This window comes from Zootoca vivipara, chromosome 1 (assembly GCF_965207765.1).
Source record: "Zootoca vivipara chromosome 1, rZooViv2.hap1.1, whole genome shotgun sequence".
Classification (NCBI taxonomy): domain Eukaryota; kingdom Metazoa; phylum Chordata; class Lepidosauria; order Squamata; family Lacertidae; genus Zootoca; species Zootoca vivipara.
The window spans coordinates 52,897,686-52,915,851 of NC_142582.1; the positions used below are offsets into that span (position 1 = coordinate 52,897,686).

The 18,166-nt window shown below is 43.4% G+C and overlaps 3 protein-coding genes across 3 annotated transcripts; all 3 read left to right on the plus strand.

Moving 5' to 3' along the window:
- Positions 1 to 787: 787 nt before the first annotated feature.
- On the plus strand, positions 788 to 1,655 carry LOC118090723 (olfactory receptor 5AR1-like). The gene is given in 2 exon segments (XM_035126827.3): positions 788 to 1,440; positions 1,442 to 1,655. Coding segments are annotated over 2 exon segments (867 nt in total).
- Positions 1,656 to 6,709: 5,054 nt separating this feature from the next.
- On the plus strand, positions 6,710 to 7,645 carry LOC118090671 (olfactory receptor 2G3-like). The gene has a single exon (XM_035126695.1). The coding sequence runs from the start codon at positions 6,710 to 6,712 to the stop codon at positions 7,643 to 7,645; it is 936 nt and encodes a 311-aa protein (XP_034982586.1).
- A 4,720-nt stretch (positions 7,646 to 12,365) lies between these two features.
- On the plus strand, positions 12,366 to 13,301 carry LOC118089994 (olfactory receptor 9G19-like). Its single transcript, XM_035125239.3, has one exon. The coding sequence runs from the start codon at positions 12,366 to 12,368 to the stop codon at positions 13,299 to 13,301; it is 936 nt and encodes a 311-aa protein (XP_034981130.3).
- Positions 13,302 to 18,166: the final 4,865 nt, after the last annotated feature.

The window sequence follows — 18,166 nt, forward strand, 5'->3', positions numbered from 1 at the left end:
TCTTTAAGGTGCTACTGAAGGAATTTTTTTATTTTACTTCGATCCAGACCAACACGGCTACCTACCTGTAACCAGAACTTGAGGGAAATTTGTGGAAGATCTCTCATAACACCAGACTCCTCCTATGTCAGGAAAAGAGGAGAGGGAGTGTCTTATAGGAGCTATTCACCCAGAAGTCCCATTCTTTAGCCTAATCCTATCTGCCATGGTGGAAATGATTGCAGAAGCTTCATATCCTCAATCAACTGCACCAGCTGCACAAATGTGCCGCTGGATGTGTTTCCCTTTTTACTGCACTCTCTGGCTACACTTTTCTAGATCCACATGCAAAGTATATGAAAAAAAATTATTCACTCTATTGGGATCCTGTAAGAAATGGAGCAAATAATGGTCAAGACCTTTTAAAGCAGCATATTCTATCTGTGGCTTTAACTAAGGCATGCTTTGATTCCAATCTAGGAAACTCATGAATAAAAATGTTTAACTATTATACTTTCCTCCACTTTATATAGTGTGGTCCCATATAATAAAATAACTGCTTTCTTTTCTTTAGGAAGAAACACCGAAAGTGATAGTTTATGTTCATTTCATAACATTGACTAAGGGGACTTGAAGTGATTGGTGGACCCAGTTGCAGAAGGAGTGCCATATTCTCTGTCCAGCGGGGCAAACTGCCTCTTCTCCCATTCTAATGCTCTACACTACAAAGCATTTCTTCTGACTCAAGTAGTGTCTTTTGTCTTCTCTCTGGATCCAAAGACCCCCCCCCCATTTGTCTTCAGCCACGATGGCTGAGGGCAATCATACCCAGGTGACGGAGTTCGTTTTCTTGGGCTTCACAGATAATCCACGCCTAGAAATGGCTCTCTTTGTGGTCTTTCTTTTCATCTACCTGGCAGATGTGGTAGGAAATGTGGGCATGATCCTCCTGATCACCGTAGATGAGCAGCTCCACACACCCATGTATTTCTTCCTTTGCCACCTCTCCTTAGTGGACCTGGGCTACTCTACTGCTATTGCCCCACGCATGCTGGCTGACTTCTTACGCCAGCGAAAAATTATCTCCTTCTCCAGCTGTGCCACACAGTTTGCCTTTTTTGTAGGCTTTGTGGATGCTGAATGCTATGTCTTGGCTGCCATGGCATATGACCGCTATGTGGCCATCTGCCGTCCTCTCCATTATACCACAGTCATGTCAAAGCAGGTTTGTCTGGTACTGGCTATTGGTTCCTACGTAGCAGGTCTAATAAGCCTGGTGTCCCATACCAGCCTGACTTTCAGCTTAGATTACTGTGGCTCCAATATCATCAATCATTTCTTCTGTGAGATCCCCCCACTCCTTGCATTGTCTTGCTCTGACACCTACATGAGTGAGATCCTCCTCTTCAGCCTCTGTGGCTTCATCGAGTTCAGCACCATCCTTATCATCCTTATCTCCTATCTCCCATCTCACTGGAGTCACCCTCTTTTATGGGACAGTTATGTTTATGTATCTGAGACCAACATCCAGTTACTCATTAGATCAGGACAAATGGGCCTCTGTGTTCTACACGGTTGTGATTCCTATGCTCAATCCTCTAGTATACAGCCTTAGGAACAAAGATGTGAAGGAAGCTTTTAGAAGAGTTGTCAGCAAGAAAGTTTTATCCCAGTAACATCTTCTCTCAGTGCTCTTTCTAGTCACTTCTGCTTGTCTTCTGCCTAGAAAACACAGGTCTGGGCAGTTTTCCACTTGTCCCAGACTTTATAGGCATGGGTCCAAATGATTTTGCCTTTGCCTCCCGCTGTCCTCCAGAAAAACCACTCTTTGGTGCTAAATCTGAACAAACAGTAACCTGTGGAAAACTCAATTGCTGTTTGTTCTGATTCAGCGCTAAATGTTGAGTTTCCCTGGGGGGAAGCGGCAGGGCAGCCTTCAGTGGTGACATGCTAAGTTCAAAACACTACGAGGAGGGAAACATTCAATGTCGTATGCTGCAATATAATATTGTGCAAGATTCTATAGAGGTTTACAGGACACAATAATAGCTATTTTATGATACTAAAGAAAGAGAAGGAAGAAGACTTGTTTCCATTACGAGCTGTGATATTTGTTTCCATGTATGTGGCTCTATGAATATAATGCAAGTTTTGGAATAATTACAATATTTCCCAATATTTTCCACTAAACACACACACACACACACACACAATTATTCTCAAAACAAAAAAGAGTTAATGATAATATTTTACTTTCAAATGTTTTTATTTATGAAAAACGTTATTAGAATTTTTTATCTACCTCAATTTTTCTTGCAGAGCGATGAGGAGCCATACATAAAGCAAACAGTTTAAGAGAGTATTATATTGATTCACATTTTTCTGTACCCAAAGAGTTGGAGTCTGAGAAAATTAATTACAGTTATGTCTCGTTGGTATTCATGGAACTGAAGATGGTCATAACAAAGCTTTCACATTTATTTTAGTGGGACTAAGTGTGATTAACTTGGTCTGGAGCCAACAAAAATGTCTGAAGAATTTTTATGGTTTCCTTTCATTCGTCAAAATATATTAGGGACTATGTCAGGACAGAAAAAAGAACTATAAAAAACACTCCAGAAAAATTACATCAAGAGGTGAGCTAATAGCTCAATCCTTTGCTATGCAGAAGTAAGTCTCATCGAGCTCAATGAGACTTTCAGGTATGTGTGTAGGATTGAAGCCTTAGTAATCATTTAAGTTCTACTTACTACATTACACTCACTAAAAGTTTTTGGGTTTATTTCCCAAGCTACTTATGGGAGATCTACCGGTATGTGACTCTGGGTTATGTGAGGCTTGCATCAAAAATGGAGGGTAGCCCAGTGGTGGGAAATGGTGCTAAAAATGCATAGTAAAGTTATATGTTCTGCATCCTCATAAAGATGCAGCATAACAACAGTCACTGAGATAAAGGTACGGCTGCTTCTCAAAAGACCAATTCTACACACATTCCTGATGATTTGTGCTCATGATGCTCTCAAGACAGTCATACACAATCCTGCTTTCAATACTGTTTGCTCCTGCAAATGTTTTGAGGTGGTCATTTCATGGACTGTGGCTGGATGAAAGATGACAAAGTGCTGGGGTAGCATCAGGTCGTTGGGTAGAGGGTGAACAACTAAAATGATGTCTATAGTTGCCTACATAGTGTGGATCCCAGTGGCAATACATTGAAGATTCTTAGGATTCTGTCCTGTAATTGTGCATTACTGAATAAAGTCTGCCTGATTTGGAATTTGGTGTGGGCCTCCATACTTGAACCCCTCAAGGGGAATTTTCCCCAGAGTAGCCAATATGGTGCTCTCCAGATATTGTTGACTCCAGTCCCAGCCAATATGGCCAATGGTCAGGGATGATGGGAGTTGTAGTCCAACAACATCTGGAGGGCACCACATTAGTTACCATTGGTGACAGAAAGATGCTCATAGCTATAAGACTAGCCAAGCCTGATCCTCAAACAACCCCTGCTCCACAAAGAGGCCTACTACTAAATATAGTGGCCATGTGTACTAATTTACAGAGGGCATTCCTATATTTGAAGTCAGAAGGCAACCCTCAGAAGGCCTGAGACCTCTGAACTGGCCTGAGACCACCAGGTATAGGCCGGTATATAAATTCAATCAATCAATCAATACTATTTGATGGAGTCTTCTATTTGAATGGTTCCCCAACCCAAGCCCATTTTAAGATGAGAGAAAATAAGAGAGAAAAGGGGCTTGAAATTGCCCAAGATCCTTAGCACCTGGGCAGCAGAATGAGTGCGCACTCAAGTCACCTGGCACACAGCTTCTCTAAGTTGACATGTATTTCTATTTAAACTATTGTTGCACGTCAAGGCCCAAAACACATGGACACTGATATTTTAGGTTAATCGGCAAAAAGAAGGCCACGACTTTTACCGGTTACAGAATGTGAGTGGTATTGGCTTTAGGCATTGGACCCGAACCGACTATATCTGACCTTTGTCCACCATGCAGGAAGTCTCACAAGGGTTAACCACCTGTAGGGGGAGCCCTGCTAATGTACACCAACTAGGAGCTCCCCCAGGGTAACCGGAAAGATCATGTCATGGCCCTAGCCACTACCCAGGCTCCGGACAGGAACCACGACCCCTGGATTCCTTTAACAGAATACCCTTAAAGGGGAGGGGTAGGTGATGGTCACAACCTCCCCTCCCAAAAACCAAGCTTTTCCAATACCTAACCGCCTAACCTTACAAAGTTGTGATGATTTGCTACAAGGTAGGTGAAAACCAAGTGGCTGATGCCAATCTGCCAAGTGGAAAAACTCCTACCAGGCGACCAACCGAAGTCCATAGCAAGGTCAAGGTGAAGAATGGCAGAAAAAAGGGCAGGAGGGCAGGAGATCCGTGGAAGCCCAGATTAAAGAGGGAGATCTCCTAAGTGCATGGCCGCTTTGATGCGGCAAGCCACATACCCCAGACAGCCAGATTGGCCAGCTGTGGTCATGATGCGCACCAGGGCTCCCTGTGATGCGGGGGCCTAAACACGTCCCCAGCTGAAAGGCGGAAAGCACAAGGCCCATGCGCAACCCTGCCTCTCTCTGAAGAGAAGCGGCTTAAGTATTTCTAAATTTCAGAGAGGAACCCAGGGGGCTTGTTGTCATCATCACTGATCATCACTGACAACTAGACTCATTTGCAAAGAAGCAATTGGAAGCACACTTTTTGGCCCCCAATCTGCTATCACATCTCTACCTGCTGTGCACATGACATCAGGTGTGGGGCAAGTGGATGTGGTTTGGAGAAAATGGCCTGGCAGGCCAAACTGGAACCCCCACCAGGCCTTATTTGGCTCACAACCAGAGGTTCCAAGCCCCCTCTTTTATTGTGTCACAATATTTTGTATGTGTTTGCTGTAACAGACTAATGTGAGGTGACTCTTCAGAGACATCAAATCCCCAGTGCTTCTCCTACTTTTCTATAACCTTTGCTTTCCATCCTGGTTTTTTCTTTCTTTCTCTGCAGTAACATAATGGAGGAGTAAGAAAGGATCCTTGGCAGTAACTTTTCAGCTCAGAGCTTGTTGGGTTGGGTTGTGGGTTTTTGGGGGTTTTTTGTGGGGTGTGTTTCTGGGAAGCAGCAGGGCAATTACAGAACTCCAGGTAATATAACTGCTTCCTAACTGTGTTGCGAAAATGGGGCAAAATGCTAATGCTTTTAGTTTATTTAGTTTGCTCCTTTAATAACAACAGGAAGTCACCAATGTGCACTATGTTTTTTACTGGGAACTAGTTCCGTATACAACAATTTCCAGAAGGATAGCTGTGTTAGGTTTGTTGCAGCACACTAACAAAAAGTCTTGTAGTACCTTAAAACATAGCTGTTAAGTTCTCCCTTTTTTTAAGGGAAATTCCCTTATGCTGAGTAGGCTTCCTCGCGAGAAAAGGGAAAACCTGACAGCTATGCCTTAAAAACTAACATACTGATTACTGCATAAGTATTCATGAAATACAGTCTGGAATTTTGCAGGGCCTGTCCGCTCATCCTTTCCCTTACTAATGAATTCCTGCAGTCAACTGACTTATGGCTAGGACCTAGAAACTTGTGCTGTACCAACACTTTCCTCTGATTTTCAGAGCATCCTATAAATTAACCAGAAAAGAAATTACACTTGAAAATTATCAAAGGGGAGAGAAAAGTTTGAGGTGTGGGGTTGTTGTGCTTGTCTTACTTTCAAGGGGTGTTTGTATGGCTTTCCTTTCTTTCATTGTACAAAGCATCTCTCTAGTGGCTTGCAGCCTTCCCGGGGGGGGGGGCTGCTTCCTCAAAATCTCATAATATCTTTGGTTCAGCTTTCCTGTAAGTGCTGGAAGGTGGGGAAGCTGTCCACCATGCTTCTTGGTATCTGAAGAAGTGTGCATGCACACGAAAGCTCATACCAAAATATAAACTTAGTTGGTCTTTAAGGTGCTACTGAAGGAATTTTTTTATTTCACCATGCTTCTGACAGCTATACATTGTTGCTGTTTTTCAAATGAAGTCTCTTCTACTGTTAAAGAAATAGGGGAGGGAATTTTGAAAGATGAAAGAAAGGACTTCCTTTTTTTTTAATAATAAAAAATAACACCAAAATTCTGAGGCTCTTAGTAACCTGATTCCTGGTTTCCTACACTTCTCCATACAGGGAAGACATCATAGAGCAGCTCCTCCCTTGCACTTTTTCAGATTAGGAAGCAGAACATGGAAGCAACAGAGCAGTGGAGAAATATTTAATCGGGGGGTGGGGGGTGGAACCCCATACTTACTGGAAGCATAAAAGCATTCTAAAGTCACCTGCAAATGAGACATAAAAACAGAAGTCTCTTTTGCAGAGAAAGAAAACTGCCAAGAAATTGGAAGAGAGGTCTTGGAACATCAATAATAGTTAAATTTAGCATCCACCCCATCGTTGAAACGCTACTTCCTGGTCTCCATTTAAAACACTATCATTAAGACACAGAGCTGCATTGTGTTTTCTTCTCACGGAAAGGTAAGTCATCATCACCGTCTGTCCCCCGTCCCCCCTGCAGTGGAACATCCATAGAGTACAAGGAAATTTGCAAGGGTTGCCATTCTCATCACTTCAGTGAGCATCAAAGACCCAGAACAATATATGTCACTGGGTGCTGATTCTGCACTTCACTTAATCAGCTGTTTTCCCTTATCCTCCTCACAGATTAAATGTGAATGAAAATGGTTGGCTGCAACAAAACATTTGTGACCGAGTTCATATTTTTGGGGTTCTCCGATCATCCAAGGGTGCAGCTGGTGCTCTTTGTGGTGTTTCTGGCTTGTTACCTGCTCACAGTGTTTGGGAACGTCGTCATCATCTCAGTTGTCAGAGTTTACCCTCGGCTTCATACCCCCATGTACTTCTTCCTTATCAATTTGTCTTTCTTGGACATTTATTATGTCTCCACCAATGTCCCCCAGATGCTGGTGAACCTTGTGACCAGAAGGAAAACTATCTTATTCTGGGGTTGTGCGATCCAGATGTATTTTTCCCTGGCGTTTGGCATGACAGAGTGCTTTCTGCTTGGCGTCATGGCTTATGATCGGTATGTGGCCATCTGTCAGCCTTTGCTTTACACAGCCATCATGAACTGGAAGCTTTGTGCTCTGCTGGCTGCTTTTTGCTGGTGCAGCAGTTTGATGAGCTCCATGATTATTAACATTTTCACCTTACAATTGCCTTTCTGTGGTCCCAACGTCTTGAACCATTATTTCTGTGAGGTGCCAGCAGTGTTGTCTTTGGCTTCCACCGACACTTACCTTGCTGAAATGGTTGTCTTTGTTTTCAGCATCATCATAGTCTTCATTCCCTTCCTGTTAATTATTGTCTCCTACACCTACATATTCTTAGCTGTGCTGCGGATACAAACTGCCCAAGGAAGGGCCAAGGCATTCTCTACCTGCGCATCCCACCTCACTGTCGTCGCCATATTTTATGGGACAGCCATCTTCATGTACATGCGACCAAGGTCAAAGTCCTCACGAGACGGGGACAAAGTGATTGCTTTGTTTTATACCATTATAATGCCCATGCTTAACCCCCTGATATATAGCCTGAGGAACAAGGATGTGAAACATGCTCTGAAGAGACCATTGGTGCTAATAAGATGATGGGGTTTTTCTGACCCCAGAAATAACTTTTTCTTATAAAGCAGCATATAAATCTCACTAATGAATGGTGGACATGTCAATCAGGATTTAAGCCAGGTTCCACCCTGTATGGAGACCTCTGCCAGGAGAGAGACAGGGGAAATGTGTCCCTGTTAATTATCCTTGACCTCTCAGTAGCTTTCAATGCCATCAGCCACTTCTGGAGCGGGTATCTGAGTTAGTTCCACTTTGAAGTGGTTCCAGTCCTGCTTGAATGGTCATTTCTAGAGGGTGATGCTTGGGGAGTGCTCTTCAGCCCCATGGAGCCTTCAAAGTGTGGTTCCTCAGGGTTCAATTTCATCCCCTTTGCTGTTTAACATGAAACCACTGAGTGGGGTTATCCAGAGTTTTGGAGTATGTTGTCAGCAATATGCTGATGACACATAGCTCTACTTCCCCTTTACATCTGCAGGTGTGGCTGGGGATGTGCTGGACCATTGTCTTGCCTTGATAATGGATTGGATGAGAGGCAACAACTGAAGCTCAATTCAGACAAGACTGAGGCACTGTTTCTGGGTGGTTCCCTAGGCTGGATGGATGGGAGGTTGCCTGCTCTGGGGTTACACTTCTTCTGAAGGAGTGGGTTACATAGCTTGGGGGTACTTCTGGACCCTTTGCTATTGCTTGAAGCTCAGGTGGTTTCATTGGCACAGAGTGCCTTTCATCAGCCTATTATGGTGGTCATGAAGGCCCAAGCTAGAGCTGTGAGAGCTGGTCATCAGCATACACAATGACAATGAAGTCCCCTAGGCCTAGACAATAGTCAACAGTTCTAGTCAAGGCTTTTTTTTCCTGCTGAGAATCACTGGAACACAGTTCTAGCACCTCTCAGAGGGGCACCATTGCCATTCTAAGAGAACAAGAGAGTTGTTCATGGTGAGTCCTAGCACCTCTTTTACCAGAAAAATAGCACTGGTTCTAGGGTTCTCCAACACCATGCTGAAGACCACCTTCACTAAATCAGATAGGGACAAGGTGTCAAAGGTAGAGAACAGGTTAAGTTTAGAGAATAGGTTAAGTTTATATAGTTAGATTTTGATGAGGCATTGGATTTTGGAACTGCCAAAGATGATTTGATATGAAATTCAGATGGAGGGGACTGGGGGGGAGTCACATACCACTGATTAATAAAAGTTATGAATTTATATGAAATGTTTTTGTTTGTTTGTTTTGCTTGAAAAATGAATAAATGTTATTATAAAGGTGTCAGCATCCCCAATGTGACTCTGTGACTCACAATCAGGTGCAAGGATGTGAAATATGTTCTGGCGAGACAGCTGATGCCAATGAGATGCCAAAGTTCCTGGACATTTCTCAGAGAACTTTTTGTTATTTATGAGCATATAAATCTCATTTATGAATCACATGCATAAAAAGAAATTTTGATCCAAGGAATCCTTGTCTGTTTCTGGCCAGATGGTTGTCATGATTGATTGATTGATTGATTGATTGACTGACTGACTGACTGGCTTACTCACTTATTTAACTTGCATAGTGCCCTTCATCTGTAGATCTCAGAGAGGTTCACAGCATAAAAATACAAGATAAAAACACAAAATACGTAATAAAAACAAGAACAAAAACAAAGAATAAACAAACAAAACCCTTCCCCCAAGGTCTTGTTAAAGAGGAACGTTTTCACCTGGTGCCTAAAGGTAATGATGGCACCAGTGGAAATTATCTGGGAAAGCATTCCACAATTGGAGAGCTACTGCAGAAAACTTGTGTTGCCACCATCTGGACCCCTCTTGGAGGAGGAGGACAAAGAAGGGCCTCAGAGAATGATTGCAGGGTCCAGTTTGAGTCAAATGGAGAGAGGCCTTGAGGTATTGCAGTCCTGAGCCATTTAAGGTTTTGTGTTGGTCAAAACCAGCACTTTGAATTGGGCCCAGACACTAATTGGCAGCCAGTGTAGTTGGCCCAGGATCAGTGTAATGTGCTCAAACCATCTTGCCCCGGTGAGCAATCTGGCCACCAAAGTTGTGCCAGCTGAAGTTTCTGAACAGTTTTCAGAGGCAGCCCAACATATAACACATTGCAATAATCTAACCTAGAAGTTACCAGAGCACAGACAACAGTAGTTAGCTTATCCCTGTCCAGATAGGGGCATTACTGGTCCACTAGCCAAAGCTGGTGGACAGCACTCCATGCCACTGAAACCACCTGAGCCTCGAGCACCAGCAAAGGATCCAGAAATACCCCCCAAGCTATGTACCTGCTCCTTCAGAAAAAGTGTAATCCCAGAAAGGGCAGGCAACCTCCCATCTATTTGGTCTAAGGAGCCACACACTAGCAGTGCCTCAGGGGGTACAGGAACCCCACTTTGAAGAGCATTCCCCAAGCATCACCCTCTGGAAATGACCATCCGAGTAGGATCGGAACCACTTCATACTAGAGCTGCCCACCCCTAACTCAGACACCTGCTTCAGAAGGATATAATTGTTGAAGGTATCAAAATCCACTGAGAAGTCAAAGAGAATAAACAAGTTCACATTTCCTCCTCTTCAAATGCATGTGTTTGAAAGGATGTGTGAAATGTCATGTATTTAAATTCTGGGTAGCCAACCACAAATACATTTACAGGTCCGTGTGTGTGTGTGTGTGTGTGTGTGTGAGAGAGAGAGAGAGAGAGAGAGAGAGAGAGAGAGAGAGAGAGAGGCTGCAACAGATTGTAATGGATTGCTTTGAAGTCACTTCAGCACCAGATGACACACACACACACACACACACACACACACACACACACACATGCAAACCACACTAATATATAATGTGCAGAGGAGGGCAACCAAGATGATCAAGGGGCTGGAAACAAAGGTTCAACAAAGGTTGAAGGAACTGGGTGTGTTTAGCCTGGAAAAGAGGAGATTGAGAGGAGATATGGTAGCAATATCTCAAGGGCTGTCACATGGAAGATGGAGCAAGTTTGTTTTCTCCTGCTCTGGAGGGTAGATCTCGAACCAATGGCTTCAAGTTACAAGAAAGGAAATTCCGACTAGACATACAGGAAACCTTTCTGACAGTAAGAGCTATTTGACAGTGGAACAGACTCCCTCAGGAAGTGGTGGACTCTCCTTCCTTTGAGGTCTTTAAGCAGAGGTTGGATGGCCATCTGTCATGGATGCTTTAGCTGAGATTCCTGCATTGCAGGGGGTTGGACTAGATGACCCTTGTTGTCCCTTCCACCTCTACAATTCTACAATTCAATGATCTCAGCTGAAAATTAAAAACTAATGAATATTTGTCAAAGCTCCCAGATAATATGGACTTCTAATGGATCTGCAACCCTTACATTTGCTGCTTTTTCTTGTTGAAATCATAAAGATAAACATAATGTAGGTGCCTCATGCAAGTTAATGAACTCTAGGGAAGACTTATTCCCTCCACAAGGAATATAGTAAGTAAACAAATCTTTACACAACTATCATATAGCAGCCCACCTGAGAGCAACAAACACCAAATGCAACCTTTTAATTGAACCAGACTCTGAAATGCCACCCCACTGACAGCACACTGGGACCACAAGACCTTCAGAAAGAGAGAACCTTCTCCCCACCTGCCCTTGGCAGTCAGGATTATTTCATGAGGGAACAGAAGTACACTGAGATCAGCTTCTTCTGAGAAGATTTATAATGCCATCTTTCCCTTTTTATATTCCAGTTACAACATTTCTAGAATCCCATGCATTATGTATGGAATGATACCTACTTCCTTTCCAATATAACAAGGAAAAGGGGACACAGACACCAGAGCCATTATTTGCAAGCAATAGAAAACCATGTGTTCATAACCCAGCACACCCAAAACTGACTTCCCGTTTTCATGCAACGTCACTTTTCTTTTAATGTCTCCTGGCTTTGAAAGATTTGCAGCATCTGAAAGGAAAATAAGAGCTCTCTCCTTGGATGCGTTTGATGAGGTAAGGAAATTAGGTTTTCAACCATTCATGGTTGTGCTGCCAGAATGATTATGATGACTATGATTTTAGAACTGAAGATGTCTAGATTATGGTTACCAGATTTTTTTCAATGAATCCAGAGACACTTTTTTTTTTTTGAAACTGAGTAGCAACAGGGAGTCAGTAGTTGAGATGGTGAGGCAAAAGACCATGGGCCCAAGCACACATGCATATTGTATAAAGGTCCAAAGCCCTTCTTTCGCACCCTGTGAAACATAAATGTGCAGAGTTTTTAAAAATTGGGCAAAGGTGCACCACTCAGACTCCTGAGCCTTCCCTGATCTCCTTCCCCCTTTGTTTTGACAGATCGGGGGAGGCTCGGGAGTCGCGAGCGGGTGGTCATTGCCCAGGAGGGGCACAAGGCACACAGTTTCTCTGCCAGGCAAGGTACAAAGTCCTTCTTTCGCACCCTGTGAAACATAAATGCCCAGAGTTTTTTTAAACTGGGAACGGCTGGTCTGCTGTGACTCCCGAGCCTCCCCCAATCAGTCAAAACAAAGGGGTAAGGGGGCAGGAGATCTGTACCGCCGGTCATCCCCGGTTCCTCTTGTTTAATTTCAGTAAACAAGTCACCTTTCCCCTTATTTTTAATTGCCCTTGTGAACTCTCTGATTCAGAAAATATTGAGGAAAATGAGCTTTAATAGGACACCATGGGGCCATTCCAAGTGTTAAGTGTCCTATGTCTTTTCAGGTCCTTCAGCAAATGATTGACAGAAGATTCATGGAAGGAGGAAATCACACCACAGTCACTGAATTCATCCTTTTGGGATTCACAACAAATCCCAAACTGCAACTGATACTGTTTGTGGTGTTTCTCATCATTTATATAGCTAGTCTAGCCGGGAACATTGCACTCATTGTTCTAATCTGCAGCAGCTCTCACCTCCAGACACCCATGTATTTCTTCATTGGGAACCTTTCCTTCCTGGATCTGTGGTATTCCTCCGTCTACACGCCAAAGATCTTGGTGAACTGCATCTCTGAAGACAAGAGCATTTCCTTTGGTGGTTGTGCCTCCCAATTCTTCTTCTCAGCTGGCCTTGCCTATAGCGAGTGCTACCTTCTGGCAGCCATGGCCTATGACCGTTATGTGGCCATTGCTAAGCCACTCTCATATGCCACTGCCATGTCCACAAAGCTGTGCACAGCACTGGTGGCCCTCTCTTATCTCGGGGGGTTCATCAATGCCACTGTCCTTACTAGTGAAACCTTCACATTGAGCTTCTGTGATGGCAATGTCATTGATGACTTCTTCTGCGACGTACCTCCTCTGGTGAAGCTTTCCTGTAATGTGTCGGAGAATTACCAGACTATGCTGTACATTCTCCTGACTTTTAACATCATTGCCCCTTCAGCCTTCATCCTTGCCTCTTACGCCTTTATACTAGTGGCCATCTTGAGAATCCACTCCACTGATGGTAGGCGCAAAGCCTTCTCCACATGTGCCTCCCACCTGACAGCTGTCACCTTATACTATGGCTCCATCCTCTTCATTTACTCACGCCCCAGTTCCAGCTATGCCATTGGGAGTGAAAAATGGGCTTCCACATTCTACACAGTAGTCTTTCCCATGCTGAACCCCCTCATTTACAGCTTAAGGAACAAGGATGTGAAAAAGGCTGTGAAGAAGTTCATGGCAAGGAGGACAGAGTTCTAAATTAAGAAGATTGTAAAGATAACTTGATAGATCAGAAATAAGTGTGTAAGCTAGCTTTGTAATACACATCTGAATGCTATTATCATCATAACTTCTAAAGTTCAAAAGTCTAATTTGAGGCACTGTATTGAAGAAGAAGAAGGAGAGGAGGAGGAGGAGGAAGAGGAGGAGGAGGAGGAGATTGGATTTGATATCCTGCTTTATCACTACCCTAAGGAGTCACGAAATTAAAAGACGTCTGCTTCTTGGGAGAAAAGCAATGACAAACCTAGACAGCATCTTAAAAAGCAGAGACATCACCTTGCCGACAAAGGTCCGTATAGTTAAAGCTATGGTTTTCCCAGTAGTGATGTATGGAAGTGAGAGCTGGACCATAAAGAAGGCTGATCGCCGAAGAATTGATGCTTTTGAATTGTGGTGCTGGAGGAGACTCTTGAGTGTCCCATGGACTGCAAGAAGATCAAACCTATCCATTCTTAAGGAAATCAGCCCTGAGTGCTCCCTGGAAGGACAGATCGTGAAGCTGAGGCTCCAATACTTTGGCCACCTCATGAGAAGAGAAGAATCCTTGGAAAAGACCTTGATGCTGGGAAAGATGGAGGGCACAAGGAGAAGGGGACGACAGAGGACAAGATGGTTGGACAGTGTTCTCGAAGCTACGAACATGAGTTTGACCAAACTGCGGGAGGCAGTGCAAGACAGGAGTGCCTGGCGTGCTATGGTCCATGGGGTCACGAAGAGTCGGACACGACTAAACGACTAAACAACAACAACAAGGAGTCTCAAAGCGGCTAACATTCTCCTTTCCCTTCCTCCCCCACAACAAACACTCTGTGAGGTGACTGGGGCTGAGAGACTTCAAAGAAGTGTGACTAGCCCAAGGTCACCCAGCAGCTGCATGTGGAGGAGCGGAGACATGAACCCGGTTCCCCAGATTACAAGTCTACCGCTCTTAACCACTACACCACACTGGCTCAAATGGTCGGCTTCTCAATGCACATGACTGACAGCTTTCAGTTTTATATGTCTCAGTCTCAAATGGAGGTATTTGTCCCATAAGAGTGTCAACTTGGCCCCACAACTGTTGTTGCCCGGAGCCATGGGTGTCATGTAGCCCTGGCACTGAAATTTATGAGTGCCATTCATGAGGAATTTTGTGGGTGCTCAGGCACCCAGGGCCCCAGGGAGTTGGCACCTATGAATGTGAGCAGTAAAGATTCTCTTTTTCACCTTAGTCTTCCAGATCTCAGAACTCTGTGGCTGGCTTATAACCTCTTAGTCAACTAAATTATGTGGGAGATTACAGTTGTAGAAGGGAGACAGCGTAGAGAATGAAGAGAAATCCTTTTGCTCCTGTTTAAGGCAGTCACAGAAAGGAAAGCATCAGGGCATGTATGAACCAAGATGTGAACAGAAACATAGCTCTCCTTCAAAATTCACACTTTCCCCAATTTTGCAATGCTGTTCTTTAGTCAAACAATGTGTAGGGGGAAAATGCATTATATTAGTGGAGTCTTTGCAAAAATGTGTATATTTGTCAAAACTGAACACTAAAAAGGTGATAAATTTTCATGAGGATTTTTATTTTTATTTTTTTTAAAAACAACAACACCAAATTGCAAATTGCTGTGGAAATGTGGAGACCTGAATTTAAGATATACAGATTCATCCTTACCTTCCTCCACCTTGCACCAATCATCCTTCAGCAGGAAGGACTTGTGATTGTGCTGTGTTGTGATTGTGATAAGCTGGCAACAATAAATGAAATGAGATTCAGTGTAAATTAGTAAGAAGTGATGGTTGTTGTTGTTTAGTCGTTTAGTCGTGTCCGACTCTTCGTGACCCCATGGACCATAGCACGCCAGGCACTCCTGTCTTGCACTGCCTCCCGCAGTTTGGTCAAACTCATGTTCGTAGCTTTGAGAACACTGTCCAACCATCTTGTCCTCTGACGTCCCCTTCTCCTAGTGCCCTCAATCTTTCCCAACATCAGGGTCTTTTCCGAGGATTCTTCTCTTCTCATGAGGTGGCCAAAGTATTGGAACCTCAGCTTCAGGATCTGTCCTTCCAGTGAGCACTCAGGGCTGATTTCCTTCAGAATGGATAGGTTTGATCTTCTTGCAGTCCATGGGACTCTCAAGAGTCTCCTCCAGCACAATAATTCAAAAGCATCAATTCTTCGGCGATCTTTTAATTTCGTGACTGCTGTCACCATCTGCAGTGATCAAGGAGCCCAAGAAAGTAAAATCTCTCACTGTCTCCATTTCTTCCCCTTCTATTTGCCAGGAGGTGATAGGACCAAGAAGTGATGGTATTTAGGGCAAATAAATTCTAACAATGTATATGGTTGTGGAGTCTGAATTGCTTGTATGTATCCACTTAGGAAATAAATCTTGAGTTCACTGTTGTCAACTCTGTTAATGAAATGAAAAATGCAAACTCAATGCAATTGCAAATATAAAAATTATTATGGATTACTGTTTTAATACCATATTGGCCTGAATATAAGCCACACCCGAATATAAGCCGCACCTTTAAAGTTGGAGGGGGGGGAGAGAAAAAATATAAAAAATACCTGAATATAAGCTGCTCCATTCCTCGCTGCTCCTGGCTGCATACTGGGGGCGCGGGGGCTGGGCTGTGTTGCCGGCGTCCTTTACCCTTACTCACAACCGCTGCACCTACCGCAACCCCCTTCCTCTGCCACTGTGGGGGGAGGGAGAGAAAAAGGTAAACCCAGGGCTTTTTTTCACCTGGAACTCACCAGAACTCAGTTCTGGCACCTCTCAGGTGGGCGCCATTGCCATTCTTAAAGAACGAGAGAGGTGTTTGTGCTGAATTCCAGCATCTCTTTTTTTTCTAGAAAAATAAACCATATGCAAGCACCTGGCATTCCCATCATAGGATTCCCTATGACGGAATCCTTTTCTCTCTGTTCTCAACATGCTTATCATAATTTTTGTTCACCATTAGGTTTCTGATGGGTGCGGTATGTATGTATGTATGTATGTATGTATGTATGTATGTATGTACAGTGGTGCCTCGCCTGACGGATTTAATTCATTCCACGGGTCAATTCGTATAACGAAAAATTCGTCTAGCGAATCCCATAGGAATGCATTGAATTTTGTTTTTTTAAAAATTGCCCATAGGAACGCATTAATTGAATTTCAATGCATTCCTATGGGAAACCGTTATTCGCTAGACGATTTTTTCGCAAAACAAATTCGTCTTGCAAGGCAACCTCTGCTAGAAAAATATCTTCATTAAGCGAAAAGTTCATCTTACACGGCATTCGTCTAGCGAGGCACCACTGTATTCTTATTATTATTATTATTATTATTATTATTATTATTATTATTGAATTCAATATGTCATGATGCAACATGGTACATGATTGGCTTTTTTCTGCTTGCATGGGTTCATTTATTCAGACATCCCAGTGACATCATGGCGCCCCACATCCTATATGATTGGCCTGTAGGTCTACATGGTTTCACTTGCTTCAGGGTGTTATCAAGATGTCTCTGAACTAAAGAGCTACGATCAACAAAGTGCATAGGGGCTGGTATGTGCAAATAATCTCAAGATGTTGTGAGCTAAATATTACCTTTGTGCATGTGTGCAAAGTGTAGGGAATTAATTTGACCAAAAAAGAAAAAAGAAAGTGCATATTTCAGCTAAAAATATAAAACTCATGAATATTCACTGAAGCTCATAGATAATATGGAATTCTGATGGATGGGTGACTGTGGACTGTGGACATATTCTGGGCACCACAGTTCAAGAAGGATACTGACAAGCTGGAACGTGTCCAGAAGAGGGCAACCAAAATGGTCAAAGGCCTGGGAACGATGCCTTATGAGGAACGGCTTAGGGAGCTGGGTATGTTTAGCCTGGAGAAGAGAAGGTTAAGGGGTGATATGATAGCCATGTTCAAATATATATAAGGATGTCATTTAGAGGAGGGAGAAAGGTTGTTTTCTGTTGCTCCAGAGAAGCGGACACGGAGCAATGGATTCAAACTACAAGAAAGAAGATTCCACCTAAACATTAGGAAGAACTTCCTGACAGTAAGAGCTGTTCGGCAGTGGAATTTGCTACCAAGGAGTGTGGTGGAGTCTCCTTCTTTGGAGGTCTTTAAGCAGAGGCTTGACAGGCATATGTGAAAGATGCTTTGATGGTGTTTCCTGCTTGGCCGGGGGTTGGACTGGATGGCCCTTGTGGTCTCTTCCAACTCTATGATTCTATGATTCTATGACATACAAGTTAATGAACTCTAGGGAATATGTTCACAACACTTGTTCCTTCTAGTGAGTAAACAAATCTTTACCCAACTACCTAATCATATAGCAACCCACCTGAGAGCAACAGGCACCAAATGCAAACCTTTAATTGCACCAGAGCTCTGAAATGCAGTCCCACTGATAGCACTGGGGGGGGGGATCAGAACGTTCTGGATAAATATCCACCTGCTCTTTCTAATCAGGACTATTAGATGTGATGGAACAGTAGAACACTGAGATCAGCTTCATCTGAGGAAATTAAAATTGCCATCTTTTATATTCAAAGTAAAACTTTAAAGATATCCATTGATTTCCTAGTACAACAAGGAAAAGGGCAGATAGACCCTAGAGCTCTTGGTTCCAGAGCTCAGCAGCGGAACAGAGACACTTTCCATAACCTTGCAGCTCTTCCATATGGTGCTGCCAGAAGACACTTTAAGCTTATCACCAAGAGAAAAATGACATTCTCTATCATTAATTGGCCATCAGTGGCCAGCGACAGAAAACCATGTGAGCATAACCCAGTACACCTAAATTTGGCTTCCAGTTTCCCTGCAACTTAGTTCTATTTTTATTTAT